The 23,318-nt window shown below is 38.3% G+C and overlaps 1 protein-coding gene across 1 annotated transcript; it reads left to right on the forward strand.

Moving 5' to 3' along the window:
* Positions 1-3,925: 3,925 nt before the first annotated feature.
* On the forward strand, positions 3,926-15,287 carry LOC131658670 (uncharacterized; the record flags this gene model as incomplete). Its single annotated transcript, XM_058927939.1, has 2 exons — positions 3,926-4,108; positions 14,379-15,287. Coding segments are annotated over exons 1-2 (1,092 nt in total), but the record flags the coding sequence as incomplete, so codon positions are not given.
* Positions 15,288-23,318: the final 8,031 nt, after the last annotated feature.

Here is a 23,318-nt window from a genome sequence, read left to right on the forward strand (position 1 = left end):
AATCATTTTAATAATAATGACTAAAATTTAAAAAAAAAAGTATTGTTTTATTAACCGGAGAGAGAGTATATATGCTATAAAGATTTTCAAATTTTACTCTTTCCAATATTTTCCCATTCAAAGAAAAAAAATTTAAATAACTAGGTTTAATAAAAAAAATACAAAAAAAAACCATGTTTTCGGAGTATTTACCAAACTGTCTAGGTTTGGGATTTCAGTTAACTGAATGCGCCAAATGAAATGGCGTATAGGTGTTAATTAGGGATGCATGCGCCAAATGAAATGGCTAACCCTAAACTTCCTAAAGCTTGCGCCAAATGGAATGGCGCATAAGTCTAGGGTTTTGCCCTAGATGCCAAACCATTTGGCGCATAAGGGCAATACCTTTTTTTTTTCATTTTTTTTTTCATTTTTTTTTAATTTATTTTAGTTAAGATTTATGAAAATATTTATTTTTAAAAATCCTATTTTATTTTTATTTGTTAAGATATATACATAAATAAAATTGTAAAATATTTTTTTCGTCTTAAAAATGTAATGCAGAAAACGAAAATCGAAATTGTAACATCGATTACAATATAATTAAAAAACTAAACATCGGTTACAAATAATTTGAGAAACGATACAACAGATTAATGAAAATACAACAAAATGATCAATGACGTCCATCACCAAGATAGCCATCCGTTCCGCAACCTGGTCTTGTAATGACACGTTTACCGCGATTGTTGATTCCGCCGCGAATATTGACACCGCCTCTTTCCCTAGCTCTACCCCTACCCCTGCCCCTTTGTGCTTCTTGTTGGGTTTGTGTCACGGGGCCTGGTACTGGGATGTCGCGTGGATCGCTGTCTATGAATTCGTCGACGCCCCCATAATTATCCGGAAAACCGCTGTTGTAAAGTCGGTTACCCATTCCCTCAAATGTGTTTAGTCGTGGTGGTGGAGTGGGTTGGGAAAAGACTTCGGGTTCATAGCATCCAGCAGCACTAGAACTACCTTGATTAAAGCCGAATTGGTTGAAGGTGTTGCGAAGCCGGAGGGGGTGCCACGGTAAGAGGATTCACCATGAGGACCATCGTCGGGACTAAGATGAAGGCTAGATGAACCGGGAGTTAGGTTTTGGTCGAATCCCCTTGTGGACCCTGCAAATGCTCCAAATCCGAATGGTTGTGAATGGGTCTGATATTGGTCCGAGGAATGATGGTGGTCTTCATACTCTTGTAATGGTTGAGATTGGGATTGGAAAATATTCGATTGGCGGAAGTTGCGTGCGGAACGGGATGGAGTACTGAAAAGATTTTGTTGTTGTTGCTGGAGTTGTTGTTGTTCCTGGAGTTGTTGTTGTTGCTGTTGTAGGAGTTGTTGTTGGCGTTGTTGTAGGCGTTGTTGTTGTCGTTGCTGTTGTCGTTGTTGTTGCCGGAGTTGTTCTTGTTGTTCTTGTTGTTGTTGTTGTTGTTCCTCTTCCGGTTGTTGTTGTTGTGGCAAGATGTAGTTCTGTGCACGGGGATCAATTAAATAGAACGGAGCTGCAAGAAACAAGTTAGGGGATGTGGCTGTACGATACCAACTCATGTATTCAGGAGAAGGTTTCATTTCATGGTCACTAACGGGGAAGTTCAGGACATACTGGCGACGGTCCTTCCACATCTGGCGATGATCGGGTGCAAAATCCTTCCAGTGTTGGTGTGTCCATTGATGGTTAACTCTTCTGAGGTGCCACACTCCCAAGTCAACTGGAGGGTCGGGTATCCGTTGACGCATCCCAAACTGAAGCATTACCCGGTCACTTTGATGCATTTCTATGATGTTGTACCGGATTAAGCAACACTTTGTCGTCCAAATTTCTGCATCCTGAGCTCTAGGCTCATACTCGCACTCGAGATACGGTCGCCATATGAACTGCATGCATGAGAGTTATACATTACTTCGGGAAAAATTATTTATAGAAAATACTTAAAAAAAAGAAAAGAATTAGAGATAATACTTGATGGGGTCCAAGGTGATCAATTAACGTGCGGTACATTGTGATATTTGACCGCGGATTAAGTGTGAAGTCCATTTTTTTCACACAAAATCTACAACGAAAATATAATAATTTAGTTAGAATGGAGTAGAATGTGTAAGGAAAAAATGGTATACTAAAAACTTACCTCAGGGCATACGGAAAGTCCCAACTTCCATTGTTAACCGGGGCCAGTATGGGCATCCTCCACCACCCCCACACCTGCACCAACAGGGCACATCCATAGAATGTGCAGGACTCAGCTCTTGCGTTCTTGCACAGTGATTGGTACACCGTAGCCAGAACTACATACCCCCAGCTGTACAAACCAACTCTAGTAAAATCCATTAGTAAACGAAGATACATAAAGTTAACAGTGTTACCAGTGCTATCTGGGAACAAAACGTTTCCAATAAGCAATAGTAGGTAACACCTAGTTTTCTGCAGTATGGTCTCTTGGGGAGACGCATCATTCAAGTGAAAATTGTCATAATAAGTCCTTAACCTCTTAAGGTTAACACCTTGCCCCCTAGCACCAACTGCTCCTTCTATCAAGTCTATCCCAATTGCCTGAAAGCATAAGGAATTCGCCTGCATAACACAGCCATTAATTGCCTTACCGTCAACAGGAAGGCCAAGTAGCATATGAACATCTTCAAGGGTGATGGTGCACTCCCCTGTTGGAAGATGGAAGGTGTGTGTCTCTGGCCTCCAGCGTTCTAGCAACGCAAGAACAAACTTGTGGTCAATAGAAGACTCGACGATTCTGCTAATCGGACCGAAACCAGCAACGTTCAGGTATGGCATAATGCGGTCGTCCGGAGCGATGGTAGAGTGACTACGAGTGTGAAAACGTTGAGCGTTCTGAAAATAGTATGTATGCAAAAAAAATCAGTTAGTTGATCAAGGACAGTTGCATGATTTTAAAGTAATACTAATATACTTACGTAGGTAGCGATGTTCTGGGGGGTTCCTCTGTGTGTTTCGCCCATTGTTAGGAGAGACATGGTTGAAGGCTGTAAATTCGTAAGCTGATTGCAAAAGGATTGTTGTTAGAGTAGATGAGTGATAATGGTGAGGTTTCTCCAGAATTCTAAGTGCTTTACATATTCATGAGGCAAAAAACGGTAACATCCTGCATGCTGGACATGTCAACACATCCATAAGTGCTAGGTGTTGCTTCTGCAGAAATTGTTGGCATGCATGCAGTCAAACTTTCGGTGACAAGGCATGGTGTCATGCATGCAGCTCAGATCTAGGTGACAGCTCGGGTAGCATGCATGCAGGAGTAGGAGGAATCCTGGCAGGAATCTTATCATGAATCTTATCAGGAATCGTATCAGAAATTGTTGCAGGCGCATGCTGGTTAACAGTAACTCCTTTCAGGAATCATTTCAGCAATTGCTGCAGGCGCATGCTAGTTAACAGTAACTGTTTTCAGACGCATGCAGGTGGGGACCATGTGGGACCAGGAGTGGTCCACACCAACAACATATGCGCCATTCCATTTGGCTTTTTTTTTAAAAATCCTTCTTATGTGCCAAATGAAATGGCGACTTGCAGGAAATAAAAAACACTAATGCGCCAAATGGAATGGCGCATTAGAAGGACCTTTTTTTTTTTTCAAAATTAGGGTTTTCGTTTTTTGACCTGCATGCAAAACCCTAGATGAAACCCTAATGAAGAAATGGACCTAAGGCAAGACGTCCATGCCTCTATAAATTAGGGTTTCGTGCGCATCAGTACCCACACTGAAAAATGAGATCTCGAATAAGGCCAGATAGCTCGCACCGGACTTCTGAGCCTCCACCACCTGTGAGGCGTCTGGTCTATCAACCGGACGTTCGTAGAAGGAACGGATACGTTATCTTCTCTGCCGTCAAACCTCCCATGCAGGTGATGTTTTGGAATATCCAAACCATGGACCAGCTTAAGAGAAACATCCTTAGGTTTTTGGACGGGGAGTGCAGTCTAGGCGAACAAATCAGATCTATCAAGAGACTTCGAACAAGGGGAGGTGTTTTTCTCGAAAGGCAACGTTGGTGGGAGAGTATGGAAGACGACATCCAATGCACTCTAATGATGGAGGACAGAGAAGACATTGTTTTAACCGTTGTTATATCCTAGACGCTACAGTTTCTATTTCATTTCAGTAACTTCTGTACCGTTCAATTAAATGCTCTTAGCATATCTGTACCTTTCAATTAAATGTTGTTAACATATTTCAATGAAATGATATTTTATTGTTACAAAGTTTCCAATTATTATTTAAGTTATTAATAATTAACAATAAAATTTCCCTCTGCCTTGCACCCGCTATAAATAGAAGTGTGTGTGTGGAGTTGAAGTACTAACTCTTCTTTCATTCTTAGTGTAAACACTAAAAAATGAACTCAGTTTGGGTTGTGGTCTTCTTTGAGGAAGGTAGTCACATGCGGGTTTGCCTTAACCCTCACTGGAATTTCCAGAGAATTGTTAGAGCCATCAACACTGGGTTTCGTCAACTAGATGGTCCAACCAGAAAAGTTAAACAGCTAGATTACCGATGTCCATACATTATGTTGACGGATAATAACCCTGAAGGCACGTACATGTATTATTGGGATCGTGTGAAAGACGATGTGGACGTGGATCTAATGTTTTGGACACACAGTGGAGAAGTTAACCGAGGCGTTGAAGATCCCCTCGTTATTGCAGTGACACTTGAGTAGTTTAGATTAACTGTTGTTTTATTTGTTGCAAAGAGTGAGCGTGTACTACCAGTTGTTCTGTGTTCTTTTCTCTTCTTTTCTATTCTGTAACTTAACATCGTGATTTACCGATGGTTTTGTGTTGTCAACGCAGGGTCATTGAATTGAAATAAATGTGGTTGTTGTGTTAGTTGTTTTCGTCTGGACAATAATTACCCTAGCGGATGTGTACAATAATTAACATACATATAATTGGTAATTTATATACGTAATTATTAACTAAATTTATAATTAGTAATATATATTATTAAAATACATATAATTATTAATTACAATATTTACATTTATTAAATAAAATATATATACGTAATTATTATTTAAAATATATATACATCCTTATTAATTATATATATACAGACCTAGATCAGTGTGTCTGTCTTTTATAATCAATTTGGAATCTGGTGGCAGACATAGATCAGTGTGTCTGCCTTTTATAATCAATTCGGAATCTGGTGGCAGACCTAGATCAGTGTGTCTGTCTTTTACAATCAATACGGAATCCTGTTGCAGACCTAGATCAGTGTGCCTGTCTTTTATAATCAATTCGGAAGATAGTGGCAGACCTATACTAGTGTGTCTGTAAGAACCACCATATATTAACATAAATATATATATATATATATATATATATATATATATATATATATATATATATATATATATATATATATATATATATATATATATATAAATAAATATTTATATATGCATAAATAAAGATATATATATATATATAAAGATATATATATATATATATATATATATATATATATATATATATATATATATATATATATATATATATATATATATCTTTATTTATGAATATATAAATATTTATTTATTTATATATATTTATATATATATCTTTATTTATGTATATATAAATAAATATTTATATATATATATATATATATATATATATATATATATATATATATATATCTTTATTTATGAATATATAAATATTTATTTATTTATATATATATATATATATATATATATATATATATATATATATATATATATATCTTTATTTATGAATATATATATATATATATATATATATATATATATATATATATATATATATATATAAATAAATAAATATTTATATATTCATAAATAAAGATATATATATATATATATATATATATATATATATATATATATATATATACATAAATAAAGATATATATATATATATATATATATATATATATATATATATATATCTTTATTTATATTTATATATATATATATATATATATATATATATATATATATATATACACCTAAATAAACATGCATGCTCTGCTTAGGGGAATCGTTACAGGAATCTTATCAGGAATCCTTTCAGACGTGTGATGGGGTACAGGACATAGATCAGCGTGTCTATGTGTTGAGATAATGCAAGGATGTAAGAAGCACAATTTATAAGACATCCAATATATACTAAACATTACAACTCACACCAACAATTTTACCTAATCTGACTTGAGCTTACAACACCCACACACTTTCCCCGTCAAAATGACTTCATCTACCCAGTACCTTGTGCATGCCCATCTAAACGGTGAGACTTACTCTCATGAGATAGCCGGTTTTGTGATGAGAAACACTCAGGTTGTACCATTGTTGTTGAGCAAAAGAGCAACATTTTCATACTTCATTCAGCGACTATACTCTAAGATTGCAATGGGTCCCATTGCAAGCGTTTTTTACCAATGTCCCTCTTTCAATGAAGACAACACCGTCAAGTTTTACGAGATGGAGATTGCCACTGACGAAGACTTGCAAGATATGTTTACCACCCACGAATACTCTGGGTTGGATTCCATCGAGTTGTACGTTACTCTACAGGTTGAGACACAAGAAACTCATGTTGTCCAGTCACAAGTTATTGACCCACCAATCAACGAGCAAGACGAGGTTGACGTCATAGACGAGGAAGAAGATGATCTGGAAACTGAATTTGACGACATGGTCAACGAGGAATCCGACGACGAGCAACAAACGTTGGTGCCTCCAGCTCATACGTACGCACCTCCAGCACATATGAGTAACTTGAACCTGCAAGGTGACGAACCATCATCTGACATCTTCTTCACACCCTACATCCAAAATGACGAAGAATTAAAGGAAGGAGACAAGTTTCCTTCTAAGGAGGCTTGTCTGAGAAGAATAAAAAAATGGCACATGGCGAACAACGTTGATTTTGACGTAGATCGTTCAAACCTTGAACGGTATGTAATCACTTGTAAAAATCCAGAGTGCGGGTTCAGACTGTTGGCTTCTTATAGGAAGAGAAGTAATGTATGGAAAATAGGGTCGATTACGCAGAAACACACGTGTGTCAACCCTAACAATTCCCAGGATCATACAAAACTCAGTGCCGATCTTATATGTCAGGAGATCTTGCCTCTCATAAGCTCTGATCCGTCTCTGAAGGTTAAAAATATAATATCACACATCGTTACAACCTTCAACTACACTCCATCTTACAGAAAGGCGTGGGTTGCAAAAACAAAGGCAATTGAGACAGTCTACGGCAACTGGGAGGAGTCATACAAAATTCTTCCCTGATACCTCAATGCGCTACATAGTTACGCACCTGGCACTGTTACTATTCTAGAGACACTGCCCGCGCATGCCCCGGATGGAAACCCTGTCCAAGGAAACGGAATATTCCATCGGCTTTTTTGGGCGTTCAAACCTTGCGTCCGAGGGTTTGCACACTGTAAACCCATACTTCAAATTGATGGGACATGGTTATACGGCAAATACAAAGGAACCATGCTCATGGCGGTTGCACAAGACGGGAACAGCAACATATTTCCAATGGCATTTGCTATCGTCGAAGGTGAAACTGCGGCGGCTTGGAGTTTCTTTCTAAGGAACCTCCGAGAACATGTTGCTCCCCAGCCTGACATATGTTTAATCTCTGATAGGCACGCTTCCATAGAGAGTGCTTACAATAATCCAGCGAACGGATGGCATGACCCCCCTTCAAAACACGTCTATTGTATTCGCCACATCGCCCAAAACTTCATGCGGGAGATCAAGGACAGACATCTAAGAAAGGCCCTGGTCAATGCTGGTTATGCATTGACCCAACCCACATTCCAGCATTATCGGAGTGAGATTGTAATGACAAATCCAGAGGCAGGTACTTGGGTAGATAATCTTTCCAGGGACAAATGGACAAGGGCTTACGACAATGGCGTGCGATGGGGCCATATGACGACCAATCTCGTGGAATCCATGAATGGCGTTTTCAAAGGCATTCGTAACCTTCCAATCACAGCACTGGTGGAGGCCACATACTTTAGGATGGCTTCACTCTTCTCAACAAGAGGCAGGAGATGGGGTGATGTTAGGCAAGCTGGTCAACTATTAAGTGATAGTTGCATGAAATTTATGCAACAACAATCGGCAAAAGCAAACACTCACCAAGTAACTTCTTTCGACCGATTCAATCGCATGTTCAGTGTGCGCGAGACAATTGACCACAATGAGGGACTGCCAAGGCAACAATATAAGGTTCTTCTTGACAAAGATTGGTGCGACTGTGGAAGGTTTCAAGCTTTTCGTATGCCTTGCTCGCACGTCATAGCTGCATGTGCGTATGCCCACCGCGACGCTATATCACTACTGTCTCCGATTTACAAGACTCAGACATTGCTCAGAGTTTACAGTGTTGCGTTTCCTGTGGTGGCCAAGGAGGATTACTGGCCTGAGTATGATGGAGAGGTGGTTTGGCACAACGACGCAATGCGGCGAAAGAAAAAAGGGCGTCCCAATAGTACACGGATTAGAACCGAAATGGACGTCCACGACAAAATGGAACGAAAATGCAACATTTGTCGTCAGGTGGGGCACAATAGAAAAAGATGCCCTAATCGTGGCTCGACCTCGTCGCAAGTTTAGTATAATCTGTATTTTTTTTAAGGCAATGTATCAGTTTCGCTTACCACCTCTTGTAACCGTTCATCGGTCTTTCATCAATAAACTGAGCTTTAGTGAAAAACCGATATCGGTAACGCAAACATTATATAGGGTTAGTAAAAATTTTACGAACTCGATTTCTCACACGTTTTTACGAAAATAAAATACCGGAATAAAAAACGGTGCGCGAAAATACCCAAAGGGGTTTTTTTTAAAAAAAAAATAACCCAACACATAGGAGCCAAATGAAATGGCGCCTATCTGTGGGAACCAATACCCATGCGCCATTTGAAATGGCTTAAAACTTTTGCCCTAATTTTTTCTTCTTTTGCGCCAAATGATTTGGCTTGCAACACATGAATGCGCCATTTCATTTGGCGCATCCACTTGTCTGGGGTCCCAAACCTAGACAGTTTGGTAAATACCCCGAAAACATGGTTTTTTTCGTATATTTTTTATTAAACCTAGTTATTTAAATTTTTTTTTCCCATTCAAAAGTCATTAAATAGAGGATGATTGTTTCAAATATACTATTACAACATTATATGTAGTGTTATTATTGTTTTTTGCTCCACTCTTCGTGCAACATAAATGAAAGGTAAAAATAGTAGATGAATTTGAAGTTTGATTTAGAGAAAGCTTATGATGACGTTTAATGTAGTTTGTCAAGAACACTACGTGGCTAATGAGATTCCCTAATACTTCTCTGACTTTGCACTGTACTCTATGTCCTACTTGGCTACTAGTATATGCGAGATGAACGGTTCAGCAAAAAAAAAAAAACAAACGGAGGTGGATCCACTTTAAAGTTTCCACTCTACAAGAGTTTTTCCGTAGAAAAGATAAAAGACATGTTCCGAGAAATGGATAATTAGGAAGAAGTTAGTTCTTCTTATTCGATGAAGAAAGTTAATCAAGTCACATAGATGTATTCTCTCAATCTCAAAATAAAAGTCTTTTAAGATTATTACACACACATCAAGAAAAATAATTAAGAAAAATAATAATTGAGTCAATAAAAATAATGTTTTTATAAAATTACTCTTAATTACTATTAAATGTTGTATACTATTGTTATAAGTTACTCCATCCGTCTTATAATAAGTGTTTCATTTGCATTTTTTCTATGTCTCTTTAGAATATTAATTCAACATTTATTATTTTTTCCACTACTATGCCCCGATTTATTAACATTCACGTTTTTCAACTACACTACCTATAATAAATACGAGTATTTTAGTAAATGACACTAATTTTATCATTAAAATCAATCTATCTAATCATTTTCTTAAAATCTGCGCAGAGCTCAAATCAGACACTTATTATGAGACGGAAAGAAGTAAAAAGAATGTAGACAATAATTATTAGGGGTAAAGTTGGTAAAAGTTAATTAATATTGCATTGGAAAAGTAAATAGACAATTATTTTGAGACAACTTTTTTTTGCTAGAAAGACACTTACTTTTGGACAGAGAGAGTAATTTATAAGAGGGAATGAGGTCATACCTAGTATGACATGAGGTATGGCTTATAACCCGATCAGATCTAAGAGTGGCCAATGTAGGAGTAGTTAAGATCAGGTGTCTAATTCTTTGACGGGGTTCCACCTGTTTACATGTCTTTCGTTATGACGTTTTGGATTAGATCCTTGTGATTGGGCCTGCTTCTTTGAGCATTTGGTCAGTTTTGAATAATTGTCCCCTAAGTCCTTGCTACCACTTGGTGAAACAAAGATTGTACTGGCGGATATTGTAACACCCAAATTCTACTCGGAAAATATAACGAAAAATCAGAGTATTTTTAAAATTTCATACTGCACATGGGATGTCACATTTCAACAACACAATCAGATCAGATACATAACACTTTTTAATTTCGGAGGATCACATAACAACTTACAACAACTTTCAAACAAAATAGCCTTTTTATTACTAAGCAGCGGAATTCATAGTTATACAACTTAAAACAACTGATCGTCTTCATCCACTTAAAAACAACTTGAAACATCATGGTACTTTTAATAGTATTCAACTTAAAAATGCAACAGTAATAACAACAACTAAAACGACATAGACAAAATATTCCCCCCGAGTGCTACGTATTAGAGCAAGACCCTCTTGACTTATCAAAAGGCAACTCAACGACTTCATAAAAATACTTCAACATCCACAGCTATGCTTGAGTACCTGCCCATTTCTCATGGTAGGGGAAACATCAGCAGAAGGGGTGAGATATCGAAAAATATAAATAGAAGAATGATAATCAATATGTATTAGATGAGAATCATACAATTTTACTACATTACAACAACGACAAGTAATCACCAAACAACAACATAATAACAACAACTTTATCACAACAGCAACTACTCAATAACAACAGCAACTTATACAACAATAACAACTTAATAACAACAACTTAGTAGTAACAACAAAATAACATACAACCCATTATGCGACTCAACTATGCATATGCATGTGGTACCATTGGAGCAGAACTCCCAACTTAAAACATGTCAGGTTATCGAGGCATCAACAAGGCATAAGCCTTCAACTTAATTTTGTCAATACAGACCAACGTGGTGAGCATAGCTCCAACTTAAGAATTTGTCAATCCAGGCTAACTTAGTATGCAAATGTTATGAATGCAACAATCACAAACAACAACAATCAACGCCACAACATAACAACGTATCCACATTGTACCAATAAAAGAGGTACTCAACGTTGCTTCAACACTGGCCATAGGCCTACAACTTAATCAACAACAACACAACAACAGCTACATAACAACAACATATCAACGCGATTCAACAACAATTCATAGCAACGACATAATTCACCATATATTCACTAAAATTCATGTAACACTCTATTTATTTTCATAATTTAATTTAATTAATTTAAATAAATTATGGGGAATTATTTGGAATTATGGAAGACTATGAGGAATTAAGCAATTGGGCTTGTGTTGTAGTTAGTAAAGAGAGGGTGCATTGGTAGGCCCTATTACTAATTAAAATAAGTTTATTTCAATTTTAATAAAATAGGAGGAGTTGTGGAATAGAGAGGGTTACAGCAATTTGGAAAAAAAGAGTCTGAACGTGAAAAGAGAAGAGGAGTGGAGAAGGCGACGCGAGGAAGAACGAAGAATCAACCTTCAGGTAAGGGGGGACTCTTCCGTTTATCTTCTATTATGGGATTATAGGTAGTATGATAGAATTTGATCGTGTTATTCGGATCAATTGGGTTGTGCTTAGGTTGTAGAAATGTTAGGTTTTGGGAGGATTGATGCATAATGATTATATTGATCATGTATTGGTGATAATTGGATGGTTGAATGTATTATAATGTGTTATAATATGTGTTATTTCACTGTATGCGAAATCTGGTTGGAATGAGACTTGTATGGTAGTGATTCGGTGAAAGGGGGACGAAATCGCAGGCTGTTTTCTGCTATTCGGAGCGCAGGAAATCGCCAGTTCGCGCCGCGTCCAGGAGTTGGCGCCGCGAACTGCTTGGCAAAGGCCAGGAAGTTTTGTTATGCTCAGTACGCGCCGCGAGAGAATGGTCGCGCCGCGAAGGCGTAGTTTCTTCTCGTTCCGCGCCGCGAAACCTTGTTTGCGCCGCGAAGGCGTAGTTTCGATTCGTTCCGCGCCGCGAACGTGTGTGGCGCCGCGTGCTGTTAGTTGTTGCGACAGGTCATTCTGGAAATGTTTAAAAATGTGTAACTTTTAAACCGTAAGCCGGATTTTGGTGCCGTTTCGAGTACACTGAAGCTAATAAAATAATTTATATGCTCAAATGGTGTTTTGTGTTGTGGCTTGAATTATTTTTAAAACACTCGATCTTATTTGTTGTGGTGGGATATGTTTACAGGTACACTAATGAATGTCTTACCTGTATGATGTTGTGGTTATAACTGGTGTTTATTATACATGTATTGTTGGTATGAAATATGTGTTTTATTGATGATTATGACATTGATCGATGTATGTGGGTGATGAGCATGTTATGGTTGATGCATGCATTCATAATCATTTGTGGCTGGTCCTTGACGATGGTGGATCAGTAGTAGCTAATTCCCATTGTGTGGAATTAGTGAGTGGGTGTTGCCGTATCCTTGACGATGGTGGGTCGGTGAGTTGGGTTATCCCAGATTTTGGTACCACATGCATGTAGTTGCATTGCATTAGGCTGTTTTGATGTTATAACATGAATGGAAGATTGTCCAATGTTATAATATGTGTTAATTTGGTCGTTTGCTTACTGATTGTATGTTTTGAATCTGATCATAACTGTAATTGGGTGAATTGCATGTGAAATGATATTTTATTATCTATATCTTATAACATTAGTTAAATGTGAATGAGACTCACCCTTACTGTTGTTATTTTTCAGATTAAGGAGTAGCTCTCGTACTTGGTGAGGATTAGCTCGTCAAGTAGTTCGTTAGAGTCAGTTGGGTCCGTGTCATGCTCTGGTCGTGTAACACTGGGGGCGTCGTTTAGAGTTACTTGTTAAACTTTTTATTTGGATGGATTTTATGTTAACGCCTTAAGTCTGTGACTTGGCTGTTTGTTATTCAGATGTTAAAGATAATTCCGCTGTGTTAACATGATGAATCTGAATAAATTTGGTTGACGTTCTCCTTTATGGCATGACATGAGTATTATTGTTTAATTATTTGGAAGTTGTAATGCCCTTTTCATGTTTACTCTGATTATTATTTATTATTTATGCGGGGTATTAGAAGGGTGTTACAATAGTGGTATCAGAGCATTGTTGGTCGTTTGAGTCAGAGTCTTAGTGTCGGTTAATCCCTCGTATACGATTAGTGTAAGGTTGACACTGTCGATACTTCTTGTTCTAATAGATATTGTTTGATATTAGCAGAACAATGGCCGGAAGAGGAGGAAGAAACGATGATGCTATCGCTGAGGCTCTGGGCATGATTGCTGGTGTGTTGGGAGGGAATGCCAATGGAGCTGGAATTGGTGCTGACAGGCAGCTGAATAGTTTTCAGAGGAACAACCCTCCGTTGTTCAAAGGCACTCACGATCCCGAAGGCGCCCAGAAGTGGTTGAAAGAGATTGAAAGGATCTTCCGGGTGACTGATTGTGACGAAAATCTGAAGGTGAGATATGGGACTCACATGCTGTCTGAAGAAGCCGATGATTGGTGGATGGCTAGTAGGGACGAACTGCAAGCTGCAGGTGTTGCAATCACTTGGGCTGTGTTCAAGAGAGAATTCTTGCGGAGGTACTTTCCTGAGGATGTTAGGGGCAGGAAAGAGATTGAATTTTTGGAGCTGACACAAGGAAACATGACTGTGCCAGAGTATGCGTCCAAGTTTGTGGAGCTAGCAAAGTATTATGTCCACTACAATAATGATGAGGCTAGTGAATTCTCGAAGTGTGTCAAGTTTGAGAATGGTCTTCGCGATGAGATTAAACAGGGTATCAGATACCAGAGGATTCGCAGGTTTGTCGATTTGGTTGACTGCAGCCGAATCTTTGAAGAGGACAATATTAAGCTGAAGTCGTCGTACTCTCGCGAGTTAGTCGACAGGAAAGGGAAAAAGCATATGGATCGTGGTAAGCCGTATGGTAAGGGTAACCAGAAGGCTGGAGGTTGGAAGAAGCCTAGTGGGGGAGACTCTAGTGCCCCTATCAAGTGCTTCAAGTGTGGAGAACCTGGACATCGCATTCACGAATGCAAGAGTGAGGAAAAGAAGTGCTATAGATGTGGGAAGGCAGGTCACATTGCTATTGAGTGCAAAGGGAACACTGTAACTTGTTTCAACTGCGGGGAAGAAGGTCATATCAGTCCTAAGTGTCCTAAGCCGAGGAAGAATCAAGCTGGTGGTAAGGTGTTCGCCTTATCTGGTTCAGAGACTACTCCAGATGATCGGTTGATTAAAGGTACGTGTTTTATCCATGGCACTCCTTTAATTGCAATAATAGATACTGGGGCAACTCACTCGTTTATTTCATTGGATTGTGCTAAACGTCTGAACTTGGAAATATCTGAGATTAATGGAAGTATGGTCATTGACACTCCTGCGTCGGGTTCAGTGACTACTTCGTTTGCCTGTTTGAACTGTCCAATTGATATTTTTGGTAGAGAGTTCGGAATGGATTTAGTATGCCTTCCGTTGGAACAACTTGATGTTATCTTGGGTATGAATTGGTTGCAATTTAATCGGGTTCATATCAACTGTTTCACGAAAACGGTTATTTTCCCCGAAGATGTCATTGTCGAGGATTTAGCAATGACCGCTAGACAAGTGGATGAAGCCATGAAGGGCGGGGCCGCCGTGTTTATGTTGATTGCATCCATGGAAGTGAAGAAGAAAGCGGTGAGTAGTGATTTACCAGTAGTATGTGAATTTCCAGAAGTCTTTCCAGAAGATGTAAGAGAGTTACCGCCAGAGAGGGAGGTAGAATTTGCTATTGAGTTAGTCCCTGGGACTAGTCCTGTGTCGATGGCGCCGTATCGTATGTCGGCATCTGAATTAGCAGAATTGAAGAGTCAACTGGAAGAGTTACTGGAAAAAGAATTCATTCGTCCTAGTGTGTCGCCGTGGGGAGCGCCGGTGTTGTTGGTAAAGAAGAAAGAAGGCTCTATGAGACTGTGTGTGGATTACAGACAACTCAACAAGGTTACTATCAAGAATCGGTATCCCTTGCCAAGGATTGATGACTTGATGGATCAACTAGTTGGGGCATGTGTGTTCAGCAAAATTGACTTGAGGTCGGGATATCATCAGATTCGGGTGAAGACGGACGATATTCAGAAAACAGCATTTAGAACGAGGTATGGTCATTACGAATATACAGTGATGCCATTTGGAGTAACTAATGCACCGGGGGTTTTCATGGAATATATGAATAGGATCTTCCATCCTTATTTGGATCAGTTTGTGGTGGTATTTATCGATGACATTCTAATATATTCTAAGAGTGAAGAAGAACATGCAGAGCATCTGAGAGTGGTATTAGAACTATTGAAGGAAAAGAGACTTTATGCAAAACTGTCAAAGTGTGAGTTCTGGTTAGACGAAGTGAGTTTTCTTGGGCATGTAATTTCTAAGGATGGTATTGCCGTTGACCCAACGAAAGTAGAAGCAGTGTCTCAGTGGGAAACTCCGAGGTCAGTTTCCGAAATCCGTAGTTTCCTTGGTCTGGCGGGTTACTATAGAAAGTTCATTGAAGGTTTTTCAAAGTTAGCATTACCGTTAACTAAGTTGACTAGGAAGGGTCAAGCGTTTGTTTGGGATTCGAAATGTGAAGAAGGATTCCAAGAGTTGAAGAAGAGGTTGACTAGTGCGCCGATCTTGATTTTGCCGAATCCGGCGGAGTCTTTTGTTGTTTATTGTGATGCTTCGTTGTCAGGATTAGGAGGTGTACTGATGCAGAAACAACAGGTAGTCGCTTATGCGTCGAGACAACTCAAGGTGCATGAGAGAAACTATCCGACTCATGACTTAGAGTTAGCAGCAGTGGTATTTGTGTTGAAGTTGTGGAGGCATTACCTATATGGTTCGAGATTTGAAGTATTTAGTGATCACAAGAGTTTGAAGTACCTCTTTGACCAAAAAGAGTTGAATATGAGACAAAGAAGATGGTTAGAATTTCTCAAGGATTATGATTTTGAACTGAATTACCATCCGGGTAAAGCAAATGTTGTTGCCGATGCATTGAGTAGGAAGTCCTTGCATATATCTATGCTTATGGTGAGAGAATTGGATTTAATTGAGCAATTCCGAGATTTGAGTTTGGTATGTGAAGACACTCCTACCAGTGTTAAATTGGGTATGCTGAAGCTGACTAGTAGTATTCTGGAGGAAATCCGAGAAGGTCAGAAGACTGATGTAGAGTTGGTTGATAAGTTGGCTCTGATTAATCAAGATAAAGGAGGTGAATTCAGAATCGACGAGAATGGTATAATGAGGTTTGGTAATCGTGTTTGTGTTCCTGATGTTGCCGAATTGAGGAAGAGTATTCTTGAAGAAGGACATCGTAGCGGACTGAGTATTCATCCTGGTGCTACCAAGATGTATCACGACTTAAAGAAGCTGTTTTGGTGGCCGGGAATGAAAAAGGAAATAGCTGAATTTGTCTATGCTTGTCTGACTTGCCAGAAGTCGAAGATTGAGCATCAGAAACCTTATGGAGCTATGCAGCCGTTATTTATTCCAGAATGGAAGTGGGATAGTATATCTATGGATTTTGTTTCCGGTTTGCCGAGGACGGTGAAGAATTGTGAAGCTATTTGGGTTATTGTAGACAGGTTGACAAAGTCTGCCCATTTTATACCAATGAGAATGGATTACCCAATGGAGAAGCTGGCTCAATTGTATATTGAGAAGATAGTGAGTTTACATGGTATTCCTTCGAGTATTGTGTCGGATAGAGATCCAAGGTTTACATCCAGATTCTGGGAAAGTTTGCAGAAGGCTTTGGGTACTAAGCTGAGATTGAGTTCTGCTTATCATCCGCAGACGGATGGACAGACAGAAAGAACTATTCAATCACTAGAAGATTTGTTGCGTGCTTGTGTGTTGGAAAAGGGCGGTGCTTGGGATAGTTATCTACCCTTGATCGAATTTACTTACAATAATAGTTTTCACTCGAGTATTGGTATGGCTCCGTTTGAAGCTTTGTATGGTCGGAAGTGTAGAACGCCTTTATGTTGGTACGAATCTGGCGAAAGTGCTGTGATTGGACCGGAGATTGTTCAGGAGACAACAGAAAGGATCAAGATGATTCAGGAGAAGATGAAGACGTCTCAGAGTCGTCAGAAGAGTTATCATGATAAAAGAATGAGGACACTTGAATTTCAAGAAGGAGATCATGTGTTCTTGAGGGTGACTCCTACAACTGGTGTTGGTAGAGCACTGAAATCAAGGAAGTTGACTCCGCGATTCATTGGTCCGTTTCAAATTTCGGAGAGGGTGGGAGAAGTGGCGTATCGTATTGCGTTGCCACCGACGCTTGCGAATTTGCATGATGTATTCCACGTATCACAGTTGAGGAAGTACATTGCTGATCCATCTCATGTGATCCAAGTCGATGATGTACAGGTAAAGGATAATCTGACAGTTGAGACTTTGCCTATGAGGATTGAAGATCGAAAGGTGAAACAATTGCGTGGCAAGGAGATAGCGTTGGTCAGAGTAGCTTGGGGAGGACCAGCAGGTGGGGATGTGACTTGGGAATTGGAGAGTCAGATGAAGGATTCCTATCCAGAGTTATTTGCCTAAGGTATGTTTTCGAGGACGAAAACTATTTAGTGGGGGAGAGTTGTAACACTCTATTTATTTTCATAATTTAATTTAATTAATTTAAATAAATTATGGGGAATTATTTGGAATTATGGAAGACTATGAGGAATTAAGCAATTGGGCTTGTGTTGTAGTTAGTAAAGAGAGGGTGCATTGGTAGGCCCTATTACTAATTAAAATAAGTTTATTTCAATTTTAATAAAATAGGAGGAGTTGTGGAATAGAGAGGGTTACAGCAATTTGGAAAAAAAGAGTCTGAACGTGAAAAGAGAAGAGGAGTGGAGAAGGCGACGCGAGGAAGAACGAAGAATCAACCTTCAGGTAAGGGGGGACTCTTCCGTTTATCTTCTATTATGGGATTATAGGTAGTATGATAGAATTTGATCGTGTTATTCGGATCAATTGGGTTGTGCTTAGGTTGTAGAAATGTTAGGTTTTGGGAGGATTGATGCATAATGATTATATTGATCATGTATTGGTGATAATTGGATGGTTGAATGTATTATAATGTGTTATAATATGTGTTATTTCACTGTATGCGAAATCTGGTTGGAATGAGACTTGTATGGTAGTGATTCGGTGAAAGGGGGACGAAATCGCAGGCTGTTTTCTGCTATTCGGAGCGCAGGAAATCGCCAGTTCGCGCCGCGTCCAGGAGTTGGCGCCGCGAACTGCTTGGCAAAGGCCAGGAAGTTTTGTTATGCTCAGTACGCGCCGCGAGAGAATGGTCGCGCCGCGAAGGCGTAGTTTCTTCTCGTTCCGCGCCGCGAAACCTTGTTTGCGCCGCGAAGGCGTAGTTTCGATTCGTTCCGCGCCGCGAACGTGTGTGGCGCCGCGTGCTGTTAGTTGTTGCGACAGGTCATTCTGGAAATGTTTAAAAATGTGTAACTTTTAAACCGTAAGCCGGATTTTGGTGCCGTTTCGAGTACACTGAAGCTAATAAAATAATTTATATGCTCAAATGGTGTTTTGTGTTGTGGCTTGAATTATTTTTAAAACACTCGATCTTATTTGTTGTGGTGGGATATGTTTACAGGTACACTAATGAATGTCTTACCTGTATGATGTTGTGGTTATAACTGGTGTTTATTATACATGTATTGTTGGTATGAAATATGTGTTTTATTGATGATTATGACATTGATCGATGTATGTGGGTGATGAGCATGTTATGGTTGATGCATGCATTCATAATCATTTGTGGCTGGTCCTTGACGATGGTGGATCAGTAGTAGCTAATTCCCATTGTGTGGAATTAGTGAGTGGGTGTTGCCGTATCCTTGACGATGGTGGGTCGGTGAGTTGGGTTATCCCAGATTTTGGTACCACATGCATGTAGTTGCATTGCATTAGGCTGTTTTGATGTTATAACATGAATGGAAGATTGTCCAATGTTATAATATGTGTTAATTTGGTCGTTTGCTTACTGATTGTATGTTTTGAATCTGATCATAACTGTAATTGGGTGAATTGCATGTGAAATGATATTTTATTATCTATATCTTATAACATTAGTTAAATGTGAATGAGACTCACCCTTACTGTTGTTATTTTTCAGATTAAGGAGTAGCTCTCGTACTTGGTGAGGATTAGCTCGTCAAGTAGTTCGTTAGAGTCAGTTGGGTCCGTGTCATGCTCTGGTCGTGTAACACTGGGGGCGTCGTTTAGAGTTACTTGTTAAACTTTTTATTTGGATGGATTTTATGTTAACGCCTTAAGTCTGTGACTTGGCTGTTTGTTATTCAGATGTTAAAGATAATTCCGCTGTGTTAACATGATGAATCTGAATAAATTTGGTTGACGTTCTCCTTTATGGCATGACATGAGTATTATTGTTTAATTATTTGGAAGTTGTAATGCCCTTTTTCATGTTTACTCTGATTATTATTTATTATTTATGCGGGGTATTAGAAGGGTGTTACAATTCACGCCATAAGGCTACCCACAGAAACAATCAGCACAAACAACACAACATTGGTCATAGGACCTATAATCAACAATGTCCATTAACCGGACGAATTAACTTACCCTGTTGTACCTGCAGGTCAGCATTTTCCACATAATTTCAACAAAGCAACACAACCATAACTATCTAATAATTAATCTTAGTTACCCCGTCAATTTTCATTAAATTTCAGACAACTAATTATACCGCCTATTTCGACTATTCGGCTAATCGGTACTATTCTGCACACTGCTAATTACTACTGGTCAATACACTGCTACCACTAACCATAGAAAACACTACTAATTTATAATTCTCTGAAGTATTATTATGTCTCCCATTAATTATATCCACTATGTATATAACTACCACTAATTTTCCTAATTAAAATAATATGTTATAACACATATACACACACAAAGAAATGAGAGGAGAAAGGTGGAGTGCCCACCCCCAAGCACTGAGGCGCCCACCCCAAGCACTGGTGGGGTCCACCTCTCTTTCCTTCATATATGGGACGGTCGTCCCTAAAACCTTATGTACCTTCTTCCTCTTCAATCCAGTGTCTATCGCTCTTCATTGTATTACCTAGAATGGCTTAAGGTTTCTAGAAATTAACTTCGATTCACCAATATATATTACATTGATACCATATATGAATCTCGCAGCAACACAGTACTAGCAACATTAACAACAGAACAACATAATTTTAACATAGATTGATCGATACACCATAAACCTTCACAGAATCACAATTTCATCATTAAGCACAAAATTGACAGCAAAATCATACAACCCTAAATCCCACATAAAAATTATCATACTCCCCGTTATATAATTCGAACCCCACCCTTACCTTGGTTTTATGGTCGGTCGAATTTCCGATCTTCGCCGCAGTTTTCTATTTTTCCATGGCTTCAACTTCTCTCGCAGCAATTTCTCCTCGATCAACAAATCCTCTTGCTTCCAAACCCTCTCTCTGCCTTTTCCCAAAAAGTTGTGTGACCTAATTGTTTTCTTCTATTGATGCACTTCTCATTCTAATGACTTAATAAAATATTCTATTTTGTCTTATGGTCTTATTGGGTCTACTAATTACACCACCATATTTGCTATTTCTCACCCAACAATTAAATCCAATTTAGTTAAATAAATAGTCCAACATGATAATATTATTTTTAATATTGATTCTCCGATTAAACTAACTATTTGATCTGACTGTCAATTTAACCGCTCAACTCAACATTTTAATCCAATTTACGCCTCTTAGAATGTTATCGATAATTCCCAGCTTCGGATAATTCCAACAAATAATTCCTCAAATAATTTAACTAAATAAATAATTAAATTTAGGGTGTTATAGATATGGGATCAATCTCGAAAATATTCTCCTCTACTGCTTCAAGTTTCTTGGGTAGATTTTCAACTTTAAAAAAGGGGAGCAAAAAAAATGTTGAGTGGGAGTAATTGATTGCGGGAGCATGTGCATTAAATGTTTACCTTGTAATCAAATTGTTTCGCATAGGGAGCCTTACATGGCCCTAGTGTCATACCCCAATTTTTGACCTAAGATACCACCTCATATCATTTGCATATGCATCATTTGCATCTCTAACAAATTGCATAGTTTGTGTTTGCTACTTGTGCTCAGCAGGATTTAATCAGGAAATCACTCATCAGTGCAAATAACACTCAATTAGGGTTTTGTTCTCCCTTCATCTCAAATGAATCATCTTCATCAATAATCAACATTTGGTCCTCAGAGACTCATTTCAACAAGCTCAACAGCTTTGAGTCGACTGAATTAGGGTTTTCACTAAAGATAGCACACTCCTGACTTTTGCTCAGAATTTGACCTAATGGCTTGGGACATGATATCAAGACCTCAAGTGCATCATTTTGACCTAATCCATTGGCTCATAACATCTCCTACACAAAGATTGATCAGACAAATCCTCAGATCAGGGTTTTGAACTATCAGGGACTGAAATCAGGGATCACATTTGGGAAACCCTAAAAATCCCCAGGGAGTCAATCAAAGGTTTCAATCATCTTCAAATAATCCCTATGACAACATCCAATGGAAATTACATCTCAATTCAAGATCCACAGTCATCAATTTCATCAGGTCGACAATTAGGGTTTTTGACCTAATTCACTGAACCACTGACTTTTTAATCAGGACATGGTGTCACAACTCAAACCATGGCTCAATATCCTCTAATGCTTCAATCTGATCCATTCATACCACTCATATGGTGAGGATAGCCTGTTTCATTTGAAATCTCCAGAAACGCGATTCGTCTGAAAAAGTCAACTCAACAAGATCACCATTGACTTTTGGGGAATTTTGGTCAACCATGACTTTTGAAGTTTTAAATCATCAATATATGATATGAGAAGTCATTTGGTCAAGAAAAATCAAGAAAATCAATCAAGAATCAAAAAGTCAAAAGTTTGACTTTCATACTTAGAAAATTTTTCTAAGTGTTTTTCATGGTTTTTTCCAAACTTTGGGAGGGAATTTCTCAAAATTTCACCTACAAACTGAAAAAAACTTCCAACATGAAAGTTGTAGATTTTGATCCAATGAACAACTTTGTCACATATAATTTTTTTCCATAAGATCAACCATTTAAGAGATATGGAGCTTCAAAGTTGGCATCTTATGAAAATTTCACTTAAAACCTCATTTTTCTCAAAGTTCATGGATCTTTTTCACCCACTTCCTTAAAGATCTTGAAGAAACTTTCAACTAGGGTTTTGAAGTATGTAATATGAGCTTTCCAAAATGTCCAAGAGCATGAAAAAATATGGAGTGTAGCTATGGTTTTGAATTTTGACATTAGTGACCATTTTCACTTGAAATTTCAAGCCATTTTTGCAAAGTTATGAACCAATTTGCCAAATAATGCAAGTAATGACACACCAAAGCAATGATTGAATGATATTTTCTGGTTTAAGATCAGATAGGAAAGAGATAAGAAGCTTGGCCAAAATAACCATGGTTTAGTTACTTTTAACCATTGCATTAAATGTGAAAGATTCCTTTCTATCCCTTAAGCCAAATCATCAAACTTTGAAGCAAGTTGCAAAGCTCTGAGTGCAGACTCTTTGGCCTATAAATAGAGGTCCAAACTCCATTCAAAATCACACCAAAGTCACACAAATTATAGGCTTTCTCTTTCTTTCTTAGAATGCAAGTTTCTTAAGTTTCAAAGAGGTAAAATGCTCAACCTCTAAACCTTTGAATTTCTGACCAAAGTGATGCTTCCCACAAACCACAAATATCATATGGGATGTGTTTGATCCACTCACACACTCTAAAAACATCTCAAACTCAAAATCACTACCTCACTTCTCAAATATGCATAATCTAAGCC

The sequence above is a fragment of the Vicia villosa genome, linkage group LG3 (assembly GCF_029867415.1).
Source record: "Vicia villosa cultivar HV-30 ecotype Madison, WI linkage group LG3, Vvil1.0, whole genome shotgun sequence".
Lineage (NCBI taxonomy): Eukaryota > Viridiplantae > Streptophyta > Magnoliopsida > Fabales > Fabaceae > Vicia > Vicia villosa.